Genomic DNA, 26,951 nt, shown 5'->3' with positions numbered 1-26,951 from the left:
ATTAGAAATTTCTGGCTTCAATGAGCAGTGTTACGTTTGGTGCATTTCAGCACAAGATCTTTATCCCATCTGTAAAACATGGTGGTGGCAGTATCATGATTTTGGCTGTGCTGTCCCTGGACTAGGACGGCTCGCCATCACTGATGGAGCCATGAATTCTGAGTTGTACCTATAAATTCTACAGGAAAATTAAAAAGTATCCATCTGTGAACCAACGAATGGGAGATCATGCAGCGAGACAATGACCTAAAGTTGTTTAATGAAGAATGGTTAAAGCAAAAGAAATGTAATGTTTTGGAATCGAGTCAAAGTCCTGACATTGTTATGTGGAAGGACCTGGAACATGGTAGATGCCAGCCGAGTTGAAAGCTCACGCTGTTTTGTTAGAGGTTACTGACCAGAATCCATGCACAAACAAATGTAAAGGGCTGAATGTTTTTTTCATGGTAGTTTTTGGATTTGCAAGAAATTGGATTTTGTTTAAAGTCATATTTATGCACAAACAGGCAAACATTCTAAATGCTTCACAAACTCTCCAGCACTCTGCTTTAACTGCAGATGCTAGAAAGATTGTACGCAAAACCATAACCAGGCGTGTCCCTCAGTCTAAACAGTTTTCCATTATTTCTCTTTTTAAATTAGCAAGTTCTACACTATGCTCAGTCCCTATATACTAGCTTCTTCTGGATCAGTTCTATATCATCTGAAATGGCAGTACTTTTCTTTTTCCCTGGAAAAAAATCAATTATTCGTGTCCTCAAGGATCAAAGAAAAATTCTTTGAAAAATTGGTAGTGTGGGCAAGCCCACCTATCAAGACACATAAAAAGAGAAACGAACCCTCAGAGGTGTCTGACTGCCAGAAACAGTGGGAACCCACATATTAGATGTCATTTCTTTTATCCCGATTTCACTGAATTCTGGATACACACTGTAACTCTCATTTGAATTTATTTGGTATGAGGTAGTGAGACTCAGATCAGATGCAGCAGGGGATCGTCTCTGCATGTCACGGTCCACACTCTTGCTCACCATGTTGTCTGGCTGTACCTACTGTATACTATCACTGTCTTGCAAAATGTCCAAAGATCTGAAAAGAAGAAGGATGGGCCTTGTCGGAGAAATGATCTGACAGAGATGTGAGGCGGTGGCTGTCAGTCTGATTTCCTGGCCCATCCTGTATAACATTTCAGTTCTGCATTCTGCATTAGAATGACAAAGGCCCAGACACACTAAACTAATCCTGGAAAGTTGTTGAAAGAACACTTTTATTGCCTTTTGGTAATAATTAAGGGTTTTCTTAAAGTTGTAATTCACAAATATGTGAAATAATGCCAGAGAGAATAAAGATTTGTTCTTCACAGTCCACCTTTTTGCAGTAGCATGAAAAGGCTGGTAATGACAGTAAAGGTTAAGAAAACAACAACTCAGGTCTGCATAAATCACATCACACACTGCTACAATACTTTATAAAGCTTTTACAAGAGCAAACGAACAAGAGCCAGAGTTTGAAAAGAGTAAACTTGCTGCAGACATTAGGCAACTAAGCTCCCATGTAGTTAGAGCCCCCTCCTAAAGAGACACAACAACATGCCACCTGGTGACCTGAGGCTCAGGAATCAGGACCTGGATCAATACTGGCTTTACAGGTGAGGCAAAGGGAATCTATGTGCTCTCAGTCCTTGCCAGCAGGATTTCAGGCTTCCAGTCTGGGCAACACCCGTCAGAAGGAGCCCCATTGACGCCAGTCAAGACAGATTTATTGAGGGAATTCATTTTCTTGGAACGACTTTAGATGTGTCCTAGTTCCATTTTACATACTCCTACATTATTCTGACTGGGTTTATGTTTTGTGCTCGTGCTGGAAAAATGACAAGTATTCTACAAGATGCATTAGGATGCATACTAACAGCACTCGATTTCAGAGTAACATTGACGACACCTTGTGTCGACAGCAAAATGTGGCTAAGTCAAGTTAGACAGGAACATTTGCACATTTTTAATAGGCCATAGTGATTTACACTGTGTCTTTAAGCTCATCTTGTTTCATTTCCTGTACAGTGTAGTGTGAATATTAATATGTAGTTTTTACTTTACGGGTTTAGTAATGTGATTTCGGGGCAGAGCATTTTTTTTTACCCAAAGCTGCTGCCTCTACTTGACCTTTCTGAATTCTAAATTAAATGAGTTGGCTGTAATAGATCTGCCTGTTCACACATCTGTTTGCAACATATGCAGTATCTCAGGTGCAGCTGACTGTATTTTTAATGAAACTCTGAGAAATGACATATCTTAATACAGCATTCAGGCATTTCCACTGCCACTTCTAGTGATTGGCATGTTGGTGGCGGTGGCGGGCTTACAAATCAGAACTGAAACTTTAATAAACATCCTCTCTTAGCCTGCAGGTTTGACTGATGTGGAATTTGGTGCACATACAGAGCAATGCTTACATTACAAGCTTACTTCAAGGACCATCGGTTTATGTCATATTAGATTTTCCACTATTTTGAGTCTCCCCCAGTAGCAAGAAACAGAATCTACTGCACATGATGATGAGCTTTTTCTGAAAAGGAATCAAGTACTATTCACTTTTTGATGTTTGACCTTCCAGTGAACAGTGTGTTCACACAACCTCATTCGGGGAGACAAGATTGGAGAAAACCATCTGCACAATTATTATCACGTTCAAAAGACGATGGATCTGAGTTGCTGTTTCCTCTGATGAATGGAAACGAAAATCCAAGGCTTACATCTGACGTAGCCCCTGGGACTTTTTTAAATTTACAACAGTATGCAGCTGGTGGCTTAAAGCAGACAGTTGGAAAGATTTTTATCTCCCTTGCCATCCTGCTAGCATTCACACTTTCATAATGATGTACCAACAAGCTTACCTAAGCTCCATTGTGAATAAAGTTTGCTCCATGTGACAATGATCGACTCGATGATTGATTTACTCAGGTGGTACTCTGCAATACGGCAGGTTTACTTTGCCATTCCTAATGTGTTTTAATTCACTGAACAAAGTCAGACTGTGTGACAACTGCTAGTTTTTTTCCTTAAAACAACTTCTTTTGTTAGTGTTGTTCAGGACATATTTCAAGCCTTTTGCCCTCTTTTTGTGCTGCTCTGTGTCACTGTAGTGCAGGTTTAGTCTGCACACTGTACACAGGAGGATTATATGCTTTTGCTTGCTTGTCTCCCTGCTCTCACTCTAATCTGCTCCCCGACTCCCCCCCCTTCCCTTTCTCTGCTTGGCCCATTGTTGCCATGCCACCACATCACACTGTAATCGTATGAAGGCTTGATGGCCACCATGATAAGGGTCTGCAGGCTGCACGGAGATGTTTATATGCTGGCTGCAGCTTTCTGCTTTAACGCCAAGCAAAGTGACTATTGACACTAAATTGGCAAAAAAATAAAAACACTGCTGGAAAACGATAAATCAAAAGGAAAGGTTTCTTGATGCAGACACAAAATTGTTTAAAAAAAGTACTTTAATATGAAAACATTTTCTCCACATTCCGCACTTTTTGTACATTTTCACTGCACTCTAGTTTCACAGCACAAACTCCAGATGTGTAACACAGTCATGTACTCACTGTTCTTGTGCTTTTGAGTGTCTCTTTTGTTTAGCAGCAGTCACTGCAACTCAACACCACCTGCTGAGATGCTTCACAATAAAAACCTTTCAGTGTCTCAAACTGGATAATACATCATTTTTCTTCATTTGATTTTATTTAGATAAAGAGCTGCATTCATTTGGTATCTAGCAGTGATTACACTAAATGGAATGAAAAGAGCTGTAGAAAATAATTAGTGCTCAGATATTCAGAAGACTACTTGCTTTTATCTGAGACTTTTTTATGTACTGCTGGTACTGTACATATCAAATGGACCCCAAACCCAACACTGAAATACAAGTTTCACAAGGATTTACAAGTGTTTACTATCTGCCAGTGAAAATATTTCAAACAATTGATGTATTTTTACCTCAAAGCTTCCATCTTTCCTAAGTAAGAATTTCATAATTACTATCAAACCTTAAAATTATGAATGAATCTCACACACACACACACACACACACACACATGCTTACATAGCTCCTCTATTACAAAATCAGTTTAGATGCACACTGTTACTATCACTACATAGCCAAAGGGCTTTAATTCTTATCTTTTTCTGGGTTCCTAGGTTTGTAACACATTCATAAATTCCCTACAATCAATTTGTTTTTTGATTCAACTTCCTCTCTCAAATTTTTCCAGCCTTGTACACACAAAAAGAAAGTCCTTTTGAAAGCGAGCCCAAAATGTAAACCAAAAAAAAAAAAAAATCCCAGCAACAGCTTGTTCAACAAAACACAGTTTATTATAAAGTATGGAGATATTTGTTGCTTGGCTGCCTTTAAAATGTTCTTGAGTGTTGGATTTGTTTTGCTGTTATCATAATTAGAATCCAATGATGATCAAGCGTCTGGTAGCAGGTTGGACAGAGGGCTAAAAATCTGGCCATAACAGATGAATCTATGATTGAAGACACACCAAAAACCTGTAAAAACCTGTTACTGTGCTTTTGCAGTCCGGCTTAGCTCGTTAGTTAGTCTTGTTAGAAATATAATAAAAAATAATTAATAATTAATCATATTAATTTACCAGAAGAGACCCACATTGTTGTGTTGCTTCACTTATGTTGTCTGTCTGGTGCAAATGACTTATAAAGTGTATTTTCTATCTATTTTAACAAACCTCCTTTTAAACTGTGCATTTTTTGTTCATTCTCATCATCTAATACATTTTTAATTGAGCTGGCAGCGCCTTTGGTAAAAATGTTATGTAATGTTTTTTACTTGTGCAGAGGCACAATTTCATCAGACAAACTGTTATGTCTGGCTTAGGAGTCACTGTTGTGCCTCCTGCGCTGCTTTGAGTCCCGTCTGGCAGTGCCGTGTTGTGTTGGGCAGGGCGGGGCTTGGCACTGTGCATTGGAGGACAGATGGTCTCACGTGTGATCTAGCTGGAGGTCCACAGTTGACCGCAGCAGGGACCCTGGCAGCTGACGGGCCTGGCCCGATGTCCACAGTCCCTGAGTGGGACTCCGACAGTGAGTGGACGGGGCGGGCCATCCAGGTTTCAGCCAGACAAACTCAGTCTCCCTCTTCAACCACTGCAGTCAGATGTTACACCTGTGCTGCAGATTACTACCATCACAAAGAAGAAAAAGTTACACAACAGGTCTGAAATCATGCTCAAACAAAATATACGGCAGATACTTAACAGTAATAACAGCATAGCCACAATAATTCTCAGCCATGTGCAGCAGCAGAGTGATTTAAAAGGCAATTTCAGCAGCATGTAAATTATACTATAGCATGAAATACAGCAGCAGACAAATATTTTCCTACACTCACAAGCTTAGAGTCTACTCTGGATACTGTTGATGTTGTGGGTGGTTGTACCGTATAAGCTTTTTAATAGGTCTACAATAGCATGTGCCAGCATATTGGACAGATATGTTTGATGGATAGAAACAGGCTGAAGCCAAACTGCAGCGATGCCGTTTTGTCGCTGCTTGACTTATTCATGATGTCGATGTTGATGAAGTTATCACAGCAATGCTTTCATCCCAACAAACGCAGCCCAACTGAGCTCTGCAGCTTATGGCACAGGAAATTCATCAAGTCATCATAGATCAAGTCACACTGTCATGGATGGCATTGAAAAAGTAACAAGGGCAAGGTATCAAGTGCCTGGATACTGTGGCAGCAGCTGAAAAATGCATTTATTTTAGCCAACCTCCGCGACTCTGGGCTGGCTGGGCTGATGCACTCCACGGTTAGTCAGCACTCCCGCCGCTTTGCCAGCTCAGCTTTTATTCCTTGCCCTGGAAATTGAGTTTTGCTGGCCCTGTAATGTACTCAAAACTACATCTGCAACTGACTGATAAATCTACGCTTTGTTGAGCCTGATGGATGGCGGCGAAAATGAAAATTCACCACGGCATGTTGCGGTGTCAGGAGGAAGGTCACTTCAGATTTTCCTCTGTTTGTCGTTCTCTCTGCTTAGAGGAAAGCCAGAATGACCATTTTTCTCTAAGAATCTATTTGCAAATTGGTAATATTTTCTTAAGCTTACTCAATGAGACGACAGGTTTCTGCATTGTTTTCTCCACTGCTGTGTCTCCTAGCTGCATGACTACGCTGGGAAGGCAGGCTTAAAAAAAACACAGCTCTTCTTCCAGTGGGTAAACAGTATCTATTATTTGCTGAGGGAGAATGGCTTTATATCTACAGAGGGGTAATTGTGTCTGTGTGTGTGTGTGGTTACATACTGTACATGAGGGCGGCTCAGCCGGCTTGATAAATACCACAAGATGACAGATCTTTGTTGCAGAACAGCAGTCGGAGTCTGACACTCCAAAGACCAATTTCAGACTGTTAACAAGGCCTGGACCAGGAATACCTCACAGCGAAATGTCACAAGGCCTCCCTTTCCACACCTCTTTACTCCCCCTCTCTTCTGCTTCCTTCTCAGCTTCCACTCTCAGCTCTCCCGTGGACATTCAGCGAATTGTAGTTCCTCTCCTCTCTTTCAATTTACCAACCATGTTACCTCGTTCCACAATGTGCTGCCCTGGGGGATCGTGGCCAGGCAGGAGCAGCGGCCCCGGCCAGGTCCGCAGAGAGCTGATAACCTTTCAGTGTTGCTTTAGCACCCTGTGTAAAGAACAATCAGTGCTTATCACCGTCGACTACAGGCGAATGCTAATTCAATGTCATGCAGAGGGACTGCAGAGGGAGAGTGAGAGCATCACTGCTTAAACTCTGACAGCCTGACATCTCCAACACACAAATAAGTTTAAGAAGACTGAAGTTTATTGACTTTTAATTGACTTTCTCTTCAGTAATCCACTATCTCTAATTCAGCTGTCATGTTAAAGTATCAATGATAAAGTTAATAAATAATTTCTAATTCCTGCTATTTCATTAATATTCAGTATTAACATGTTTAACTTGTCTGAGGGATATCATGTGAAACATGTTCATGTATCTCCATTCAAAACTAAAACTAATTTTTAGGTTAGAAAGGCCTTGCTAAGAGAATCCTGCTCAAACACTGTTAAATATGGCATCGCAACTGTGTAAACATTTATTTAAGAAAGTAACCTGAATGACTATTTGTAGAAAGAGCAGAAATACAGCTGGATATTCTTTCTTAACTTACTAGAGTAGCTAAAAGTGAAATTACATTTTCAAAAGTCAGCATCAATAAACAGTGTTAAGGTGATGGCTGCATGTATCCTGGTATATCAATTTTAATATTTACAAATGCACCACTGTAATGTACCAAATAATGGTAAAAAAAGAAAAATGACAAGATATAGACCTTTGCAGTTTATTATTTTCTCAGTAAAATGTACAGCACCATGCACTTTTGATTTCCAAACTACATCTTCTATTTCACGACAAAAACTGTGATTAATGCTAAACAATGCAATTACTTGATAAAAACTTAGAATGCACATAAAAGTGCTAAAATAACTCATGAATATCTTCGCTAATTCAGTGCACTTTCTGTTAAAATGCTACAGTTCATTTTCCTTGCTTTTTCATTTTCTTTTTGCTTTTTTCCCTGCAGAGAAATTCCTCTGAGCTTGAGAAACAAGGTGTCCGGGGGCTTTTCAGCAAATGTTGCAAATCAAAAGTGAATGTGCATTATTGCTCTTCCTGCCGTGCAGCTTTAGTCACTTCTGCTGTCCAAAGAATTGCCCATGATTGTTATGATATACTTTATAGTGGATGTACCTTGATGGTTAACAGACAGGCATCATAAGACTGCTCGACGTTCTGACAGATCTGCTTAGTTTATTGTTCATTCAAAGCAAGTTTGAGGAAAAGATTAGACAGAGTAGCTACAAGGAAACAAAATCCAACATCATTATATTGTAAATTTGAACAAATTCCTCTTTACCTTGAATTACCTGGATAAACATTTATCAAAATGTCAAAAGGAATAGGCAATCTTTCTGCAGCTGCAGCAAAAGATGGCATTAGCAGAAGAGTAATTTATGGACTGTTAGCTGGACTGTAAAGGTTACTACTGCACACGATTCACACATGGTGGTTCAACAAGAACCTAATTTAAATACTACAGGCTTGTAGACACATCAACATATGAAGATGCTTTCCTGTCTGAACTTATTTGTTCCACACAAAACTGTCATTGTAAAGTCTCTCCGTGGGTCTAATGTGCCTCTTTACCCTCTTGTCTTTCGCCCTCGCAGCACGAATAGTGCGGAGCCGTCAGTGGTGTGAGATGGCTCCCTGCCTGGAGGGGGAGGTGTGCAGCCTCCTGTTCAACAGATCTGGCTGGACCTGCACCAGGGGCAGCGGTCGCATCAAGACCGTCACGGTAATTTACAAGACATGACAGTATTGTATGCACCTAACAGCATCGCGCCCACATTTGCATTACAGACAACCTCTGAAAGCTGATGCCAGTCAGTATCATGTGAAGCCTCAGTCCAGGGCATAGAGGGAGAGCACTTCAGTCAGAAAGCAGGTCGGGATCCAAGTTTCTACTGAGTGTCTGCAATAATTAAACTAATGTGGGACTGCTCTCTGTGAGATAAAACTTCTAAACATTCTTTGTTCATAAAAAAAAAAATATGCAGGATTTGATTAAATCAAGCAACCATGATTTGGTTTAACAAGAATAAATTATTTAACACAAGTAAACATGATTTGTTCTTGTTCATTGTATATATACTGCTTAAAAAATTTCAAAAGAATTTAGTTTACTTTATTTGATCAAATCCAGAGTGGGTGCACCTGCATATATTTCTGGTGCAACAAGGAAACAGTTTAATTTCAGTGCACAGTTTAACTTTTCATTGCTCTGGGTTTTTATAACAAATCAAACAAGCTGAACTATCCAAATAACAATCTCCTTTGGCATTAGCACGCTAATGATAATGTGAAGACATTTTTGAAGATGCACAAGCATTAGTGAAAAGAGTTCTTAAGATGGTATGAATATGGTCACATTATCACTGGTTCTGACCCACAGCTAATATTATTCTTTGTTGGTCTGCAGCCAGGAAGAAGAATTAATAAAAGCTGCACGATTAGCTCCTCACTGCCAGGGTCACATTAAAGTGACAAAGTGCATACTAAACTATCAGTCGAAAGCAAACTTCATCTTATTTTCATTCTTATTATCAAGAAAAAAATCCAATGCGCAGCTGACTGTTTTGTCACCAGCTTGTATTGTATTACAAACACCAACAAACTACCAGTGAAAGAAGGTTGAGTTATCTTTAAAATGATTCTGCACAGAATTTTTTAATCATCTTTGATTTTTATCAGTTCAGTCTTTATTCTTTAAACTCATCTTTGGAATTTCTTTATTGATGTTTGATTTCACGTGTGCTTATAGGGCCTGGGAAGACTAGTACACTACGTAATGCTAAATGGTGATTCTTAAAGCACAAATCATTATCAATCATCAGCTGCTGAAGGAAAACATCTGCTGTAGAATCACTTATTTGCAACATGCTTGAATTTCTAAGGGACAATTCAACAGCAACTTGCTGTTTATTTAATGTTGATTTACGCACTAAGCAAACAGGCACACGTATGGTAAAATGTCGAAAACTAACAATATGTGGACTCAGATATGAGCAGATGATTGCATTTGCACAAACAAAGAGATCAGTTGTTTTAGATATCAGTGTAATACTAGGAAACATAATAGCTGACAGTACTTTGTGACCTCTCTCTGACTTTGTGAGAGATGTAAATGAATACAAAACATGCTGAATTTTTTAAGCCTTCAATATGGTGGCATCTGGTCCTCTGTAGGCCCCTCTAACAGTGCAACATGCATCCAATGTATCAGAGCTGCCAATGCCGCAGAGCTGACTGAGCACTGATTACCTCCTACATGATTCAGCAGTGAAGCGATACACAACAAGCACAAAGCCACCCCACCTTGACTGAAGGTGAGGGTTACCTTCATCTTTTAGGATTTGTTTTGTTTTTTGCAACACAAGAGTTATTAGAAATCCGTTTGAAAGCCATGGATGACAACACTCTTAAACTTGGCCAGCAAATAGTTGCTCTCCAGGCATTGAGTCTCCATGGATACAGGACTCAGTGTGGCTGTCTGGTTCACGTTATGCCACTTGGCTATTTCACACTGTACAACTCTATGCTCAGTGGAAATTGATAAATTTACTGTTCTTTCTGTACCACATGGTCCCCTGTGATAGCTAATCTCAAGTTCATCTCTTTTCATCTGGAATGAAAAGAGAAATGTTACAAAACTAACAATTAAAAAACAATGGCCCCATTTTCTCCTTTAGAACCTTTACACCTTAAATGGTCTAAAAAGGTGTAAAACATTTTTCTCTACTGCTTTAGTTATGTGTACAAAATACAAAATTCATATTAGTTCGTCCTTGTAAAAAGTCCAGATGGGATTGTTTTGTGCAGGACAAGTTCTCTGAGGACAAGTCTCAGAGGTATTCAAGGAAGTTGGGCTGTCAGCTTACCTTAAAAAAATAATCAACTATACTTTGGTATGCAAAGTATAGCTAAGATGATGATGGTCATGATGATGATTTGCTTTATATTTAAGATTATATTATATTTTTTTTTTTTACAGTAAACTGACTGACATTACAATTCACTATTTACACATCTAATAGATACTGAGCAATATTTGCATTTAGTTGGAGTCATGCCGACTAAGTATTTTCCTCTTTTCAGCCGTGTTTGGTCTCATTTGCATTTGCAGGAACTATGTGCTTCACTACTGTATGTTCACCACACAAATGACGAACTGCTATCCATCTACTGCCTAAATGTATTGATTATAGCTGCTTTCAACACAAGTTATTTCTGCTTAGAAATTGCCCAAAATTGCCAGGTTGATTTGGCCTAGAGGCAAACTCCTTAACAATTAAAGCAGGACTGTATAACTTTGAGTAACAAGTGTGTTGAATGGAAATTTCAAGACCAAACAATAAAATAATATGTGCTCTTTTCAACGACAACTAGGTATCACGGGTAACATTAGCAACATTTTATGATTTTTCTGAATTTGAACCTCAATGCCTCAATACACTGCATTTTTAAAAATACATTGATCACTATTCCCATTCAACAGAACTGATCTGAGCTTAACTGATATATTAGATATAGCAGCTGACTAAACAATGGAGAAAAAGACCAAATCTTTTCAAACAGCAGCAAACACACGGATGTCTGCCTCAGGTATGAACATGTCAACAAAGAGAAAGAGAGAGAGACTGAAGTAGAATCAGGGGGATGTAACTCATGGAGACGGAGCAAGTGAAACAGCACGATACAGCATGTTGATGTCAGCAAGAGATGACAAGATGAACTGAGCAGGAGAAACTGCTGTCCTCATCATCAGGTACATAAGGCTAAAGGTCAAACTGTGTCTGGGTCTGTTGATTTTTACTTTCTCTCTCTCTCATGCTGTCTCTTTACCTCTCTCGTCCCTCTGCCTCGTAAGTCCAGCAGCCCTGGGCAGCTGGGACAGATTTCACGCATGCATTCCCACTGTTCTGTAATCTACTCTGACAGCACACTTAGGTTAGTGTTTTGCTTTTGTACATACATTACATTTGCAAAAATACACATTATGTGTTTAGCTGCATATTCTCAATTAGCTGTTGCTGAGGAGAGATTTACTGCAGAAGTTAATCGCAATTGATGCTGGCGTTTTTTTAAGGAGAGCAAGCAGAGTGGGCCTTTGGCAGCAGAAGAGAGGAGGTAGCCAAAGGTATTTGTTGTAAGGCCTGAATGGGAGGAAAGCACATTCTGGAAGATAAATGGAAATAAGAAATCTATAAAGAGGATTGATTAGACCTGAGCATGGAGAGTGGGATGCAGAGAGAGTGAGAGAACAGGATAGAGGGGCCAGGCTGCCATTCGGCCTGTGGCCAAGCTCTGTCTGTCCACATCTGTGCACGAATATCTGTGAGAAAGAGACTGTAGAGTGAGAGTATCTGTCTCCACATTCACATAAACACATTGCAGAACATACCAGTATTAGTGCTTGTATGTGAAGTCATGTTGTGGGGAACATGTTTAAAGAACATCATTACAATCAGAGTTGATACCGTGGGTATTAAAGTACATTTACTCCAGCACTGCACTATCCAGAGGAAAATATTGTACTGTTACTCCACCACATTTTACAGCTTCAGTTACTAGTTACATTTTGCATGTGTAGATTCTTGATGGAAATATAATTACCGAATAAATTATAATTTATAAATTATAATTTATAAATTATAATTTATAATCTAAAACGACTAACCACACGTCAACAAATTAATAGGTTAAATTATATTAAAACGTTAACAACTGTGCATTTTGTGTTCCACCATGACTCACTAAGTAACTTGGGCTCTTATATTTACTGTTCTTTAGCCTAATTTTCACCTTTGAGAGTTTGTTGAATAAATCTGTACAAGACTTGTATATTCATGTTATCAATGGGATCAAATTTTGCCTAAAATACATGGCTTTCTTAGAAAAAACTTAAGTAGCTTTTAAAGCATGTACTTTTGTACTTTTGTACTTGAGTCATTCAGAAGTTCTTCCTTGTAATGTGCCTTGAGTACTGAGCTTGCAAGCTACTACCACTGCTGGTTAAAACAACATGTAAAATGTGCCTGATGGTGCAGACCACAGGAAAGCAAAAGGTTTTGAATGTATAAAAACAAACTTTACACTGTTACAGGGTTCAGGTTTGCATTGCAAATCTTAATCCATTACTGCATTGGTTATCAACCTTTCTGAAGCCCTTTAAAATCTATTGATGTTTTTTCAAAGTTGAAAATTACTTCGAGATGCAATCTTGATTGATTTTCACAATCTGTGTTTTGCTGGCTGAGTGGGCAGAAACACTTTATTGTGAGAGCCTAATTAATGTTCACAACATGTAGCTACATCTGGAAAATGAGATGTGCAGCAGAAGGTATCAAGTGTTAATGAAATGATTTGAACGCTGTGAAAAAAGTGAAGTTTACACCTTGTTCTAATCGGTGACATGTGATAAGTTTGAGAATGTGCATGTGTAAATGACAGCGTTGTCAACTGACAGTGTTAAAGTTGTTTGGTTCCTTTATTTTGGAGTGAAGGTGAGTTTACAACAACATTCCTCAATGAAGCAGCTCTGTTGTGTAACCAAGAACACATTAATGTGGCCTCCTGTAGGGAACATACCTGTTTGTCATCGGGTGTGTTTATGGGGGTCAGTACCTGTCCTTGTCAACCACCAAAGACCATTCTTACACGAGGGCTGATGGAAATAGTAAAACTGGACCAACTATTGTCCTGAGAATAGAAAAAGGGGATCTGTTTGTTCATTTTGACTCAGCAAAAGAAACATCTACTATTAGCTTTTGGCCAGACTTCTATATAGTTTAGTCTGGACATTTATAGCCCCAGTGGAGGAGTCGTGATGTAGTGGCCCAATAGCCCTTTCTCTAACACCACACTCACACCACATTATTTCTATTTGAGTAACAGAGATTTCATTGCAAATTGCTGTGATTATTCTTGGTCCTTTTTACCAGTTTTGTTGCTGAATTCTAGTGGTGCTTTTAGGACATATTGTACTGTAAACAAGAAATACTAAAGTCTAAAAGGCACATTTTCTGAGCTCCTCAGATGAGCATCTCTTTGCAGTTTGGGCACTTGACTAAAAATAACCCAGGTACAATGTACAGAATACAACAACCCGATTCATCACAGACCTCTAATGCTAAAATGTCTGTTATAATTTTGATGTACTGGGGTTGTTAGAAGATTAATTAGATAATTGTAGCATGAAACAAAAAGGACTTTGTATGATGAATCAGTGCTGCAATAAAAATCAACTTCACACATTGACAATGTAATATTCCCTTGCACCTGCAACTCTTCCACAGACCCTTCTGCCTCCTCCGTGCCCCCCGCCTTCCCGTGTGTGCAGCTCACGGTGGCACTGCCAGGTCACACACTCCAGCCTAACCTGCTAATGGAGTTTGAATATGCAGCCCACTCTCCACTGCCAGCTAGCCATTAATATGAATCACTCTCTGGAGGCCCCCCCACCTCTCCCCAAACAAGTTGGCAATTTGTCTTCACTAGTGAGCCACTGAAAGGTCTACATATGATATTCTCCGAGGTGGAAAGTGCAATTCAGGAGGGGTGTGTTGGGGTGTTAGGAGGTTGGTTTCAAACACTTAGAGGGAGAGTGTGGATGTGAATTTCTGGGTTACACAAGAGCACATTCGTGTGTTGGATGTGTATGAATGTGCAGAGGATGGAAATGGCCTTCAGGTGGAAAATCGAGAAAATAGACAGACAGAATTTAGAACAGCAAAATTATTTTTTCTCATTTTAGTCAAGCAAGAGGATTGTGAGATTGCATCACTTGCTCCCTGCTCGATGAGAGCTCTGTTGAGAGCACTACTGCACTCCATTATCAGCCTGTGCTAATGAAGTGAAGGGCTCAAATTGAAACCACGCCTATCAGAAATGCTTATTCAGTGCATGATAAGACCAGATTATTTTCCCAAATATTATGTTCGGAGCTTACTTCACAGACTGTAGAGGGAGCTTAAATTATAAAATGTTGGTACTCGAAACCCTGATTGGATCATATTCAGGCTGCAGTTTCATGTGCACTCTCTCTCAGACAATACTCAGCAGTAACTGGGGAAAAAAAAAAAGTCCTACACCTACACAACAAATGCCTCTGTTCAGCTGGTGTGTGGCCTGGAGACAAACAGACCGGTTGCATTTGGGCAGGTTCGCCAAACATAGAAGAGTTGTAAAATTATCAGCATGCACATAAATACACACACACAGCAAGACCCAGTAGGTCATAGACACTTGAATAGTATTTTTTTATTTATTTTTTTGGTTTGTTTTTGGTTCCTTTGTTGTTGTTTATTTTTTTTTTTGGCATTTTCTTTTTTTTTTTCAGCTCTGGTGGCCCTCCTCCAGCTATGTGCTCTTTGTTCCAACATCAGCCGGAGCACAAAACTAGCAGAGTGTGTGTAGTCCTGCCAGTGTTGCTGTAAACATGAAGACATCATGCCCAGTTAGCTCTGCGGGCTTTTTGAAAGGATGCCATATGACACAAAATCCTGCTTGTACAAGAAAAAAAATAAGTAAAAGGTGCATGTTTTAAAAGAAGCAGTGAAAAATAAAACCAGTGTTTGAAAAGAAAATGTTCTAATGTGATGCTCTAAGGGCACAACGAGCAGGGAAACCAGCTTCATGGCACCACATCAATATAAATGTTCCATCCAGTTATGAAGGTGTTATAAAATGTTCACCTCTTATGAAAGAAGTGAGAAAATTGCATGCACACATGATGTAGTTCCACACTCTTGTTATGTAACACCTGCTAGCACCTCAGCTTAGCTAAAGGCTTTAATGTCTGCGGTAAATGGCCAGGCAGCCAAAATCATGTGTCACCACAGTCACTGCCATGCCAGGAATCCACGTGACCAGAGACAGACTTTCTGATGAGATCACTTCTCAAAGGCAGCACAACACACTCCCAGGACACAACTCCTTCTTGAAATGAATTGTTGATTAGTTGTTGAGGTTGGAGAGCCATGGTAGAGATGACAATACCTCAGGTTGGCTCGGTCACATTAATGTGAGGAGATAGGAAAGCATGTGGTGACTAAGTAAGAATAAACAGAAAGCAATAAGGTTTGAAATTGAGTCCCAGGTGCGCTGCCAAAAATATCTTTTGGCATCTCGAATGATGTCTTATTTTCAAAATTATTAGACTTCATACAAAGCCCAGTAAGCTTCTTTTCTTCATATAAACATCAAATTCATCCCATTGAAGTATTGCCTGTGAAGCCAAACATTGGTCATTTTCTGTGTCATGGAGCTCCACTGTTGCCACGCTGGATAAAATGACCCTTCATTACCAAAAACACACCGTACTCTTCTGCTGTCCTGCGGCTCTACTCACTACTTCAACAACAAATGTGTATTATTCCAATGCTGCAAAAATGTTTGCTCCACTCTGCAATGGATTTAGAAAAGGAAGCTAGAGAAGTTGGAGAAACAGACGTTGGTCATGTTGGGCTTTTAATGGAATCTGACAATAATGAATGAAGAAAATATAAAATTAGACTTCAAGAATAACATCACAACCCACTTAGATTTGTGCTTCTTAGAATTTGAGTTCATGCAATTAAAAACTGTCAGAAAGTAAACTGTATCTGCAAAACAAAGTTATATTTTTGGCAAAGTAGCTGGAGCTGGAGCTACAGTACATGATTGATTGTGTCCTTTTTCAACACGCTACTGTAATGAAACAGATGCAGACACTCACGCAGTTCTTGTACAAAGTTGCTATTTGCTGCTGATGCAACACAACCAGTTTAGACCAAATAAAACATTAGTCAACTAGAAAAACAGAGGCCCCTCTGCTCTACTGATTTATTATTGTAAAAGCTTCTCTGTTTCTGGAATAAAAAAATCTGTACCTTCTATTTAAACCCTTAATCTGCATGCGGTGATTTATATATGCGTCACATGTGCGCCACAAAATGCCATTCTGCATAGACTGATGTATTACAACAGCACAGGAAATAACCTGTAACCGACGTGGGCTCCGTGCTAATGGCAAAACCTGCGGAAAATCTTCTCAGAGCACAAGCTTATATGAAAAGACTGAAAGCTGCTGGTGGCTAGATGGGTCACATACACAGCTAATGTCTTATCTGCGAATGTAAGTTAATTATTATAGAGAGCCATCAAATGCTTTTTGATTGTGCTGATGATTTAATTTATTCTCTTACAAACTTTATGTTGCACAGCTGGTTTCTGGAAATGCAAATTACAAGCGGCATCCATCCTTTAGAATAAGGTGGTCTATGATGGTAAAATCACGTATATTGCTATAGTGCTATAATGGTTGTAAGGTAGGTAAAGTAGGTTGTTTCTTGAATAGCAGCACTTTGTACTGAAGACTCAGATGGATCCAGATACTAAAAATGCCTCCTCAGTAAAAGAATGTGTTATATATGGTCTTGTTTCTAACGCAGCAAGGAAATATTAGCCAGAAAATCAGGACTGGAGGTCATTAGAGAAATGTTTGCATCTACAAAATGCATTGGGGAAAGAACCAGGCCTGACAATTTTCAAATATTAGATATGCATGCTGTGCACCGTGTCCTTCAGTGCTCTGCTGGTTTTCACTCTCATTTGCAGTTGAAATTATTAAATTTTGTGCACCATAATGTAAATTCCAACAATTGGGTGCTGGTATTAGAATCTATTTAAGCAGTCTTTCAATTAAAATAGAAAAATAGACAAAATAGTTTTACTTTAACAACTTTTTTTTTACAGCCGTATATAAGAGAGATGCACATTCACACATATGTAAACATTAATAACTGTTAACATGATGGCGTGATTGCACCACTACTGTTTCTTTGACGCATACAACAATAAAAAACAAAAGAACATGAGTCCAGCTTTTATAATTTACTGGCTCACCTCCAGGCTTTCAAATACATTCCTGTTTGTGAGCTGACAGTGGCCCTGTCGTATTTTATCTGACAGCCTCCCTCTGGATCCTCAGACATGACATACTGTAGACAGGCTGCTTTGCCTGTGGATGTACATTTAGAGAATGACTGACGTTCAGACAACACGCGTGTCCCTGCCAAACATACGCAGAGAACACAGAGGTCGCACTCGATAAGCAAATATACTCTTTATTTCAGTTTCGTTTACAGATCTTCTATTTATCAAGCTGGAAAGAAGAATGCACTCGCTGGGCTTCACCTCATCTGTTTGTCAGATGCTGTGGCATGATCATCAGTCTTGAGGAGATGGTGTGTGTGGACTGATGCAGAAAATATATTGAAATAGGTTAGATTGATAGAGATGTTTAGAATAGAGAGAAACAGCTAAACCAATCCCACCTCTCCATTTCCTCTTTACACGCGTGTAATCTACTGAACATGTAATCTGCAGGACGTGTCATAATTGCATTTACAGCATCAAAATGTTTTCTTTGGTATTCATTCACAGGGTGTAAAAGAGCATTGTTTTTGTTTCATCTCATACTGTCACCATCTTTTAAAGGAGTTATTTTTTCCCTTGCCTTTGTTAGACGTATGTTGCCCGCTCTCTTGTCTGTCATAACCCAGGACTGAATGTGGGCCCTTCTGCTGTCACGTTTGGCACACTTTACGCCGCTCCCCTATTTGAAGTTCTGTCATTGGCAGGCTTTGAACTGCCATTTGTGTTTTACCCTGCATACTGCTTGTCTCCAGAGCTTCATCTGGCGTGAAATTGTCAAAGTCATAGGCCACATTTCAACATAGGGTTTTTAATAAGTAATGCAGAAAGCCTGTCCATTGTCTGGACACAATAAAGCAGCAGCAGCTTGCTGTTTCAAAGCTCTGAAGCCTTGTTTGCCCTTTGGTTCTTGTGTTTATGTATTTTTAATAAATAGTTTATTGCGGCTATCAATGATGCGGCTAGCTGCAATCTATCATTCTAGCCACCATAAAAACACAAACCAATCTGTTTTCAATGGTAGAAAGCAGACACAGCAGCCACAGTTTCTCAAATGCTTCAGTATAATTTTGAAGCATTTCCACTTTTTTACGCTATTGTGTAATACATCAAATGCCATAAGACCAAATTGTTTAGGAGGGCCTATTTTGAGATGAAGATGAGTACATATTTATTGATTCAGATAAGTTTTAGGTTCTAACAATGGAGTGTGTTATACGCTGTACAAATTGTAAATCCCATTAAGTAATCATTAGGGTTATCTCCGAATAAATAAATTGGACTTTATCTGACAATAAGTTTATTTATTTTTTTGGTTAGTGTAGATTAAGGTTTTATAAACAAAGCAAATCATCAACATATTGTAAATTATAGTGTAGTTCACCAAACTGCACTTCACATTTAACCATTTTTACCTTCCACCCTGATGTTTTCTGCTGTGCATACATTTCCATTTGGCATGAAAATCAATACACAGTCTCTTTAAATCTGGTTGACTGGTGTTATCACAATACATGTTAAGCGATTGCGGCTGTCGCTCAGTTGGTAAGGCAGTCGTCCCCGGACCACAAGGGCAGGGGTTCGACTCCTGGCTACATGTCAACATGTCCTTGGTCAAAAATCGCCAAGTTGCTCCTGGTGGGTCAGGTGAGCACCTTGTATGGCAGCCAATCAGTGTGTGGATAAAAGCGCTATATAAGAGGAGAATTTGCTTCTTCAGTCCATTTTTGTTAGATATGTCTTTGTTTTAGGACAGGACATCACTGCTTTAAACTAATTAAACTTATATTACATTGCACATTAACATGCAGTGCAATGTAACGTTAATAAAAATGTATGCAGGCTTAATGTTCACTGTAATGATTACACAGTTAAAGCCAATTTAAGCACTCTGCTCATTGATTTTCATGTGATTTGTAAAAAATGATAATGTGACAGGGATCGCTCATCATGACAAACGTTTATTAAGATTTATCACTCAACTTCAGCCCAACAAATCCACTCTCATCCACCATGACACAGGAGTTGAATCTAGGCAGATGTTCTGGAACTAATGCTGTTTTTGCTCCTTTGAGACAGTGCCGGATCTGAGGCTCTGATGCTTTTGGACCAGGCTTATACTCTGGGCATGAAACTTCCACTCAGGGTCTTCAGTGGGTTATAGCTATGCTTGTTAGCCTAATAACAACAGCAGCTCTCTGGCTGGTAATGACTGGAACCTCTATGAGTCTCCAGTTGCTAAAACCAACTAGGTCTGGTGCAGGAGTCCACTTGTTAGGAGAGACCCTGGGGGGAGATTTTTAGTTACTGCAGTTATGGCACAGAGCCTGTCTCCATAATAGCTGGGTGGACCTTTAGTATCTGCTTTGTTTTCCTTTTGACACACAGCAAACAAGAGCTCTGCTGTACCTGCAGTGCTTTCCCCTCTCAGCTACATTTCTGGGAAAGGTAATCTTACCTTGGTTGAGGATTTTATTTGTGCAATGTTAAGTATATTGTATCTTAAATATACTTTGATCCTAAAATATGCAGTGTTGATGATAAGGAAAGAAGTTAATTGAATCCCTTAATATTTTTGCCAATCTCCACTGGCACTTACTCAAAGATTCAGGCTGCATATGTCATTTGAACTGCGAAACTTTATCATTTATGCACAGTGCTCAGTGTTTACAAGGGATGATGTTGTGAGGGCATCCCGAGCTGAGCGACGTGGTCCAAATATTTCAGGTTCAGCCTAACATAACCAATTAGCAAAGCGCTTTTTAGTGTGCTCCACTCTTTCTCTTGGTCCTTATCTGTGAATCTCTCTCATCCCTCGTGCTGGGAGATGATTATTTCTTTGATGTCCTTGGATTCTTGTCACGTAACACCAGAGGTAGTGAGCACTGTTTACCGGTGGCAGGAAAACAGTCATCTCCGTCTCCTGCACAGTTGGTCCCATGGGGCCGGACTCACCTTGTTGTTACCCTTTTAATTAGTAGGAGCAGTTAATAGTCCCAGCCACTGCTGCCACCTCAGCACTCTGCTCTGACTTCAAGAATCCCTCCAATCGATAGTAAAGAGTTGGACTGTGACAGGGAGACGAGGGAGAGGGAAGGTGTTCTATTGTGGGAGCAGCTCGGGTGCATTCATGATGGTTTTTGGAGAGAAATCAAACAACAGCTATTTTCTTTGAAGGAACCTTTGGGGCGAGTGTATCAATAACTCCCTTCTCTTTTTCCCTTGTACATTTGCAGTAATAACAAGATCTCTGGGCTTTTCTCGTGCACATTTCTCTCACCCAGCTCCCCCTCTTTCACATGCCCTCTCCCTCCACAATGAATGCAGTCAAAAGGCTATGGGTTTGTTCTGAAGATTCTGTTGTGGCCTTATAAGCTTTTACCCCTTCCAGCCACTCCCCCCATCCCAACCCATGCTCATTTCGTTTTTTTGTTTTCATTTAAAGATGCAGTGGGAGTACTTAGCATTTAGATGACATGCTGCTGGAGAGCTGTGATGGATCAGCAGCTTTCTGAAGACTGAATTTCTCAGACAGCGCCCCGGCCAGTCGGACGGTCGGACAGACGGAGCGACAGATCGCAGCACGTCAGGCAGCGCAGGCAGCGGAATACCAAGTCGGCCTCTGTACTGAGGCTGCTGGGAATGCCAATGCGCTGCCCAAACAGTTGTCTCGCCTTGACTCCTCTGATTGGGTGAACAGATCATTAGCTTCCTGATTATGATTAGCTGAGTCATTATCTACACAAAAGTGGCTCATTCACCAATATTAGGAATGCAAGGGAGCTGTTTTCTTCCTCCGGTCAAGGGGAAAACAATGTGTTTTCATGTGTTTTCCTCAAGATGAATGGAGGCAAGAAGTTGTTCACAGAGGAACAAAGCAGAGCACTGTTTATCACTCTGTCCTACAGCTAATGTGATAAAACTTTTCTGTCTGTTCAACAAATGAAGGGGCTCTCACTTGTTAATAAGGATGACGAGATGGCCATTATCAACTCATGTATTCGGACCGTGGAGGGAAGTGGCATCCTCAGAGGTCATAAAAAGTAGGAGAGAACAAAATCCTCTGCCTTTGTCTTGCTTTAGATATATTTGGACGACAGGCCATCTGTGCTTTTAAATGGTCATATGCTGCTCTCCATCCAAGGCTCATACGCTGAAGGAAAGTTGAATAAAACTTTAGCAAAGACAAGGCATGTTCCTCTAATGCTGACCTTCTGGTTTCTGTTTTTATTTTTTATTTTTTTCAGCCTTTGCCCAAGGAGCCATCGTAGGATGCAGAGGAAACCGGCACTTACGTGAGTTAATGATGTGTTGTAGTATAATTTGCATACTGAGTGTATAACCCAAGGTTCAGGTCACTTTGGCATAGAAGCAATAAAAAAAGTTTTCATGTGCCTTGTAGAAAGCAGACATAATTAGATTTAAGGGGAATGTGATGAACAGCAGAATTCATGCCTCCATTTTCAGTTGTACAACAGTTCAGTGTAGCTCAGACCTGGAATATTTCTCTCATTAGTGTCTATTCATCATGTGTTTTCAGTAACCGATTTAACCACTGAGAGTAAATAATGATCATCCAGGACTTGGAGAAGACACATGAGAGTCCACCATTTCCCTGTATGTAGGTGTTTTAAGGAGAGGAGGAAAAAAGAAAAGCTCCAGGGTGGCTACATAAAAGGGAGTCTACTTTAAGTGTTGGGGCTTTCTCTTATGACAGAGAGAGAAAGCAAATTTTTATGTGATTTTCTAAACGACGTGGTAAAAGACAACGAGGATTTGGCTACCTGCTTTAAATTCAACCAAGTCCATATTTTATTTTCAAAAGTTGGCAGGTAAACATGATTTAGGAGCTGGTTAGTCAGACACAAAGGTGAACTTCACTTCCACAAACATTTTACTTTCTTTCTAAAAAAATAAAAACAAAAAACAAGGAAATCTACTAACAATTAAACAGAACTCCTCTCCTGACAACAGTGACTGAGTATCCCTGAAGAGTTTATATTCTGCAAAACCACAGGCATTTGGAATCTGCATGCTTTATGTCTCCTAGCCAATATTCTAAGATTGATTTTCCCTCCTCCACCAAGAAAACAAAATGAATCACGTACAATTACCAAGGACACAGAGAAAGGAGGAATTGGGGACGTCATAAATATTTATTTGCCAGCTCTGGAAAATTGTGCAATTCTATGTGAATTTGCCAACTCATATTTAAGTGTCTGAATGATTTATATGGGCAGTTGTGTGTGTCACATTTGTCCACTGTCACCCTGAATCATTTATAGATTAACATTTATGGATTTATCCATATGACATACTCATGGCAAAGTTCTATTATCATTCAAATGGGTTTTCAGCAAAGGATTGGCGAAATTAAGTCATTAACTGCAGGTGGAATCTATTCCATGTGCAAAGGAATATTTTACTGCATACACTTATTGACAAATCCCTTTTTAGGATTCTGGAAAATCTTGGAGACCAAAATCTGGGAGACCACCTCATTTTAGCCAACTGTTTATGTAAAGGAGGAGTTGTCATTCAGATGGCCCCATTACATTAATGTCTAGCATTATTCAGGCTGTTATAGAACAAAAGCTCGCACTACTGCATTAATGGTAGAAATGGAAGAAAAGGCTTTTTTTTCCACAGGCTGCATTAGTGATTGGTTTTTAATACCTTATTGCTGTTAAAGCCTTAATCATTGACCATCCAGAAATCTGAGGGACTCTAACCAACTTCGCATAGCTTCATCCTTTCTAAGCAAGACTTAACAGAACAAATGGGGAAATATATAAAAAGTTTATTTTTGCTGCCTGCTGTATAATATCCAACAGTTAAGAGGCATAGAATGGCTCTCGTTGAAGTCTTAATTTGCTCACATGCTGTATATAAAGTGTTTTTGCTGCAGTTGTCGCTGATGAAAATTGAATTTACAGGAAGGGGGTTTGGGTCTGTTTCAAATGGCAGCCGCGTGTGAGTTAAGACAAAAAAGAAAAGAAATTTCCATACTTGCTTTGGTTTATTAAGGTGATTTAATTTTTGATTTATTGAATGAATCACATTGGTCTACAGTAGATGAAAGACATGTACCTCTGTGTTGTTGCCTGCATTTACATCCATCAATGCAATAGTATTCATTTCATTGTTGTGTTGCAGAAAATGTCCACCATAATTTAAAATAAAAGGGACTTTTGCATTTGTTACTAAACACAACGGGTAAATATGTCAGCACATTTATTAAATGATAGCAGCTTAAAACCACAACATGAAACTTTCATAACATGTTTGTGACAGAAATATCTTATTGCCTCCTGTGAAAATTACCCACACTCTAGCACTGACAGTGGTGCAGAGTTATTCACTTATTAAAGGCTTTTTAAGTAAGCCTCATTCTATTATCAGGGAATCTCAATGATTGATATTAAGTAAGGTTTGCAGCATTCTTATTTAATTTAATTTGATAATAGCTGATACCTGAAGGGCTGTGCATGAGTGTGGCAGATGGTAGAAGAGCAAAGTGGAGCAGGGAGAGGGAGCTGGTTGGATTCTCAAGCTAGTGCTCACTCAAGTTGCATAATGTGCTTTGACTACTTTAAGTTTGTGTGTAATGATCTTAATTTCTCTTGTCCTCGACAGGCTCATTGACATCCATGCTACAAAAAGGAATGTAGTGAGGCCAGTCACTACACCTGAACATTGTGTTTATTCACCAACGAGGCTAAAAAACTGACCTTCAGTAGAAAAAAAACAAAAATCAAAAAAATTAAAAACAAAACAAAACAAAAAAAAACAGAAAATTACCCTGAGCCTCTCCAACCACCACAGTGAAACCCTCTCTGCAGTCACTCGTGAGAACTCTGTGAAGTCTCGAGTGAGCAGCATGGTTTACCATTGCAGCCAAATTCACAGAAACATCATGGAACAAAATCCCTGTAAGGAACCATCATAAACAGGGCAGAGGGATATTTCTTGAAGTACCTACCTGTTTTTTTTTTTTTTTTTTGGTTTTTTTGTTAGCTGCCTTCTGGTCTGCAGGGCATGGCTCCTTGAAGATTTTTCATACCTTTGTAGCTTGATTTAGTCTTTGTCAGAAGATCTTTCAAAAGTCCATCCCTTCATCTTCTTTATTGTTGCCACTATGAAGTGTCCGGGGTTATATCCCAGCCAAGTTTCCTTAATGACAGCTCAATGCTGCAGAGTTTTGACTTTACTGAGTTTGAACCAGGCCGTATTGTCCATTGGATTCAAGCCTTTTACACATTTCTCTCATTTGGCTGGGTGAAACTTTACAAGGCCGTGGACTTGGAATCCAGAATCTCTGCATACACACACAGGATATGAATGGAACGACAACAGAGACGACAGAAACAAGCTGACAGTCTTTCCTTAGTGAATAAAGGTTGTGATGACAACATGTGGACATTTTGGATGACTTATAGCTTCTAACTTATGTTTTTTTATGTGGTGCCAACATAGACTAGAAGAGTAGCTTTTATCAACAACCTCACGCATCTTGTACACACCACCGGGAGCATTTAGCTCATCTTAACAGTCTATACTGTGTGTGTGTGTGTGTGTGTGTTTTGGGGGGGGGGGGCTGGGGGGCTGGGGGGTGTGCTTGTGTGTGTGAGTCTGTGTACACATCCAGAGATACACTGTGAAATAAGTCATGTCTGATACATTATTCATACTCTTGTATAGTTTTGGGAAACGCCCAGACCAGAGCTCATCTGGCAAAAAGAAACATTTGTGATTTTACAGATGTTGGATCTCATTTGACGCGTCATGGATGAATCCCGAGTTTGCCTTTTCATTTCTTTTCTTTGTTGTCTTTTTGTTAGTTCATAGAGATATTTATATTGGGGCAAATATTACTGAAACTGGGGAAAGATCTACAATATGTCAAATAAGTTAACTTCTGTAATTGAAATCAATTCATGTGTGATTAAATGTATTTGAGAACCCTTGTCTAAACTGACTATATTTTGATATGAAATGTTTTGACCAATAGCAAAACAAAACTTCTGTGGACTGCATTGCAAAGGGAGTGAAGCAAGAGCCCAAGAGGCGTTCTTCTGGGAAAAGAGGTACATAATAACGGGAACACAAGGAGGACATTTCCAAAACAAAGAATGACATAACACACAACCCAAATAACCATCACACAGGTAGTGTTTCCTGCAGGGTGAGTGCAGGTAGATTTCCTAGTAGTGTACAGGTGTTCCAATTAATGTGTCTCTTTCCTGTTTTGTCATGTCTTTGTATTAAAATCCCTGTACATCTCTATGTTGATGTACACATTTGAGCATATAAAGTGTGTCTGCTCCCGGGAGCTAAGAAATGTGTACTTGGTGTGTGTGTTTTTCAAGTCATCGGTGGTTTCTGTATTGACAAAATGACTGTTTCCACCTGATCCCGTACCTTTGATTTCATGCTGCCTTCATTTATCGCTTCTTTGGTTTTCACTCACCGTAAATAAATTGTCCCTTTGGTTTGACTCACTGTCAATGCAGGAACTGCTGCTGCACTCACACTAAACAAGGCAGAAGTAGCTGCTAGATTTTGTTGTAAAATATAAAAAAGGACAGAAAAAACAAATGTATTCTCATTGTATAAAGCGGTCTAACAATGTCAAAAGTAGGCAGTCATATCTGCACATACAGTATCATTAGACTAAGTTGTGTAAGTTGTGTCGTGGAAGGGCTGTATAGGCCCCCAAGCTGAGGATGAGTTTTTAAACCGACAGGGCTGTCGGTTTTATAATGTCTAAATATAAATATTTTATACTTTTATTTCACAATGCTTTGTTTTGAAAGGGGCTGTGGTTGAAAAATGCTAAACTCTTGGCAGTTTTTTCCCAAACACAGGAACAGTATCTTCCACAAACTGGGAAAACACATTTTCTTGTGCAGGCTGAGATTAAATTAGATTGCACCTTCTATGATATATTTATAATAGAGCACCAGCTCAGCACACAGCGAATTATAATTATATAAGTGATTTTATCAAGGCTTATTAACCACCAACCTTTGCTTTATTAACAAATGCCTATAGCTCAATCTCTCACCCCCGAATTCACCATCATTTCAGAAATAAAAATGCATCTGAATGATACCAGTAGGTAGTGGCTTTTCAATCTGTGCACCAAAGATTGTTCAAAATAATTTGTCTTTATGCCACTTTACAAAGAGTGGGAGCTTACTGAGTGCTGTTCACATCTGAAGAGGTGTAGTAGACCACCTTCCACCAGCCTTCAAGCAAGTTCTGCATAAATATTATTTGGATGAGTAATAAAGTGACTGAGTATATGCAGCCTTCCAGGTATAAGTACAAAGTTATTTTAAACATTGACAAGAGTGCTG

At 39.5% G+C, this 26,951-nt stretch overlaps 1 protein-coding gene across 2 annotated transcripts in view; it reads left to right on the top strand.

The window, feature by feature from the left end:
- The window catches only part of tafa5l (TAFA chemokine like family member 5, like), a 44,758-nt gene extending 19,202 nt beyond the window's left edge, over nucleotides 1–25,556 (top strand). Inside the window, exons 3-5 of one of the 2 annotated variants that reach the window (XM_067527969.1) lie at nucleotides 8,283–8,410; nucleotides 21,837–21,884; nucleotides 24,226–25,556. In XM_067527969.1, coding sequence (XP_067384070.1) covers nucleotides 8,283–8,410; nucleotides 21,837–21,860 — 152 coding nt within the window. In that variant the 3' untranslated portion in view covers nucleotides 21,861–21,884; nucleotides 24,226–25,556. Of the gene's footprint in view, nucleotides 1–6,532; nucleotides 6,835–8,282; nucleotides 8,411–21,836; nucleotides 21,885–24,225 lie in introns of those variants that run through there. The other variant, XM_067527968.1, reaches the window with a different exon arrangement.
- Nucleotides 25,557–26,951: the final 1,395 nt, after the last annotated feature.

This window comes from Channa argus, chromosome 13 (assembly GCF_033026475.1).
Source record: "Channa argus isolate prfri chromosome 13, Channa argus male v1.0, whole genome shotgun sequence".
Taxonomy (NCBI): Eukaryota; Metazoa; Chordata; class Actinopteri; order Anabantiformes; family Channidae; genus Channa; species Channa argus.
This window is presented reverse-complemented; position numbering and strand designations above follow the sequence as displayed.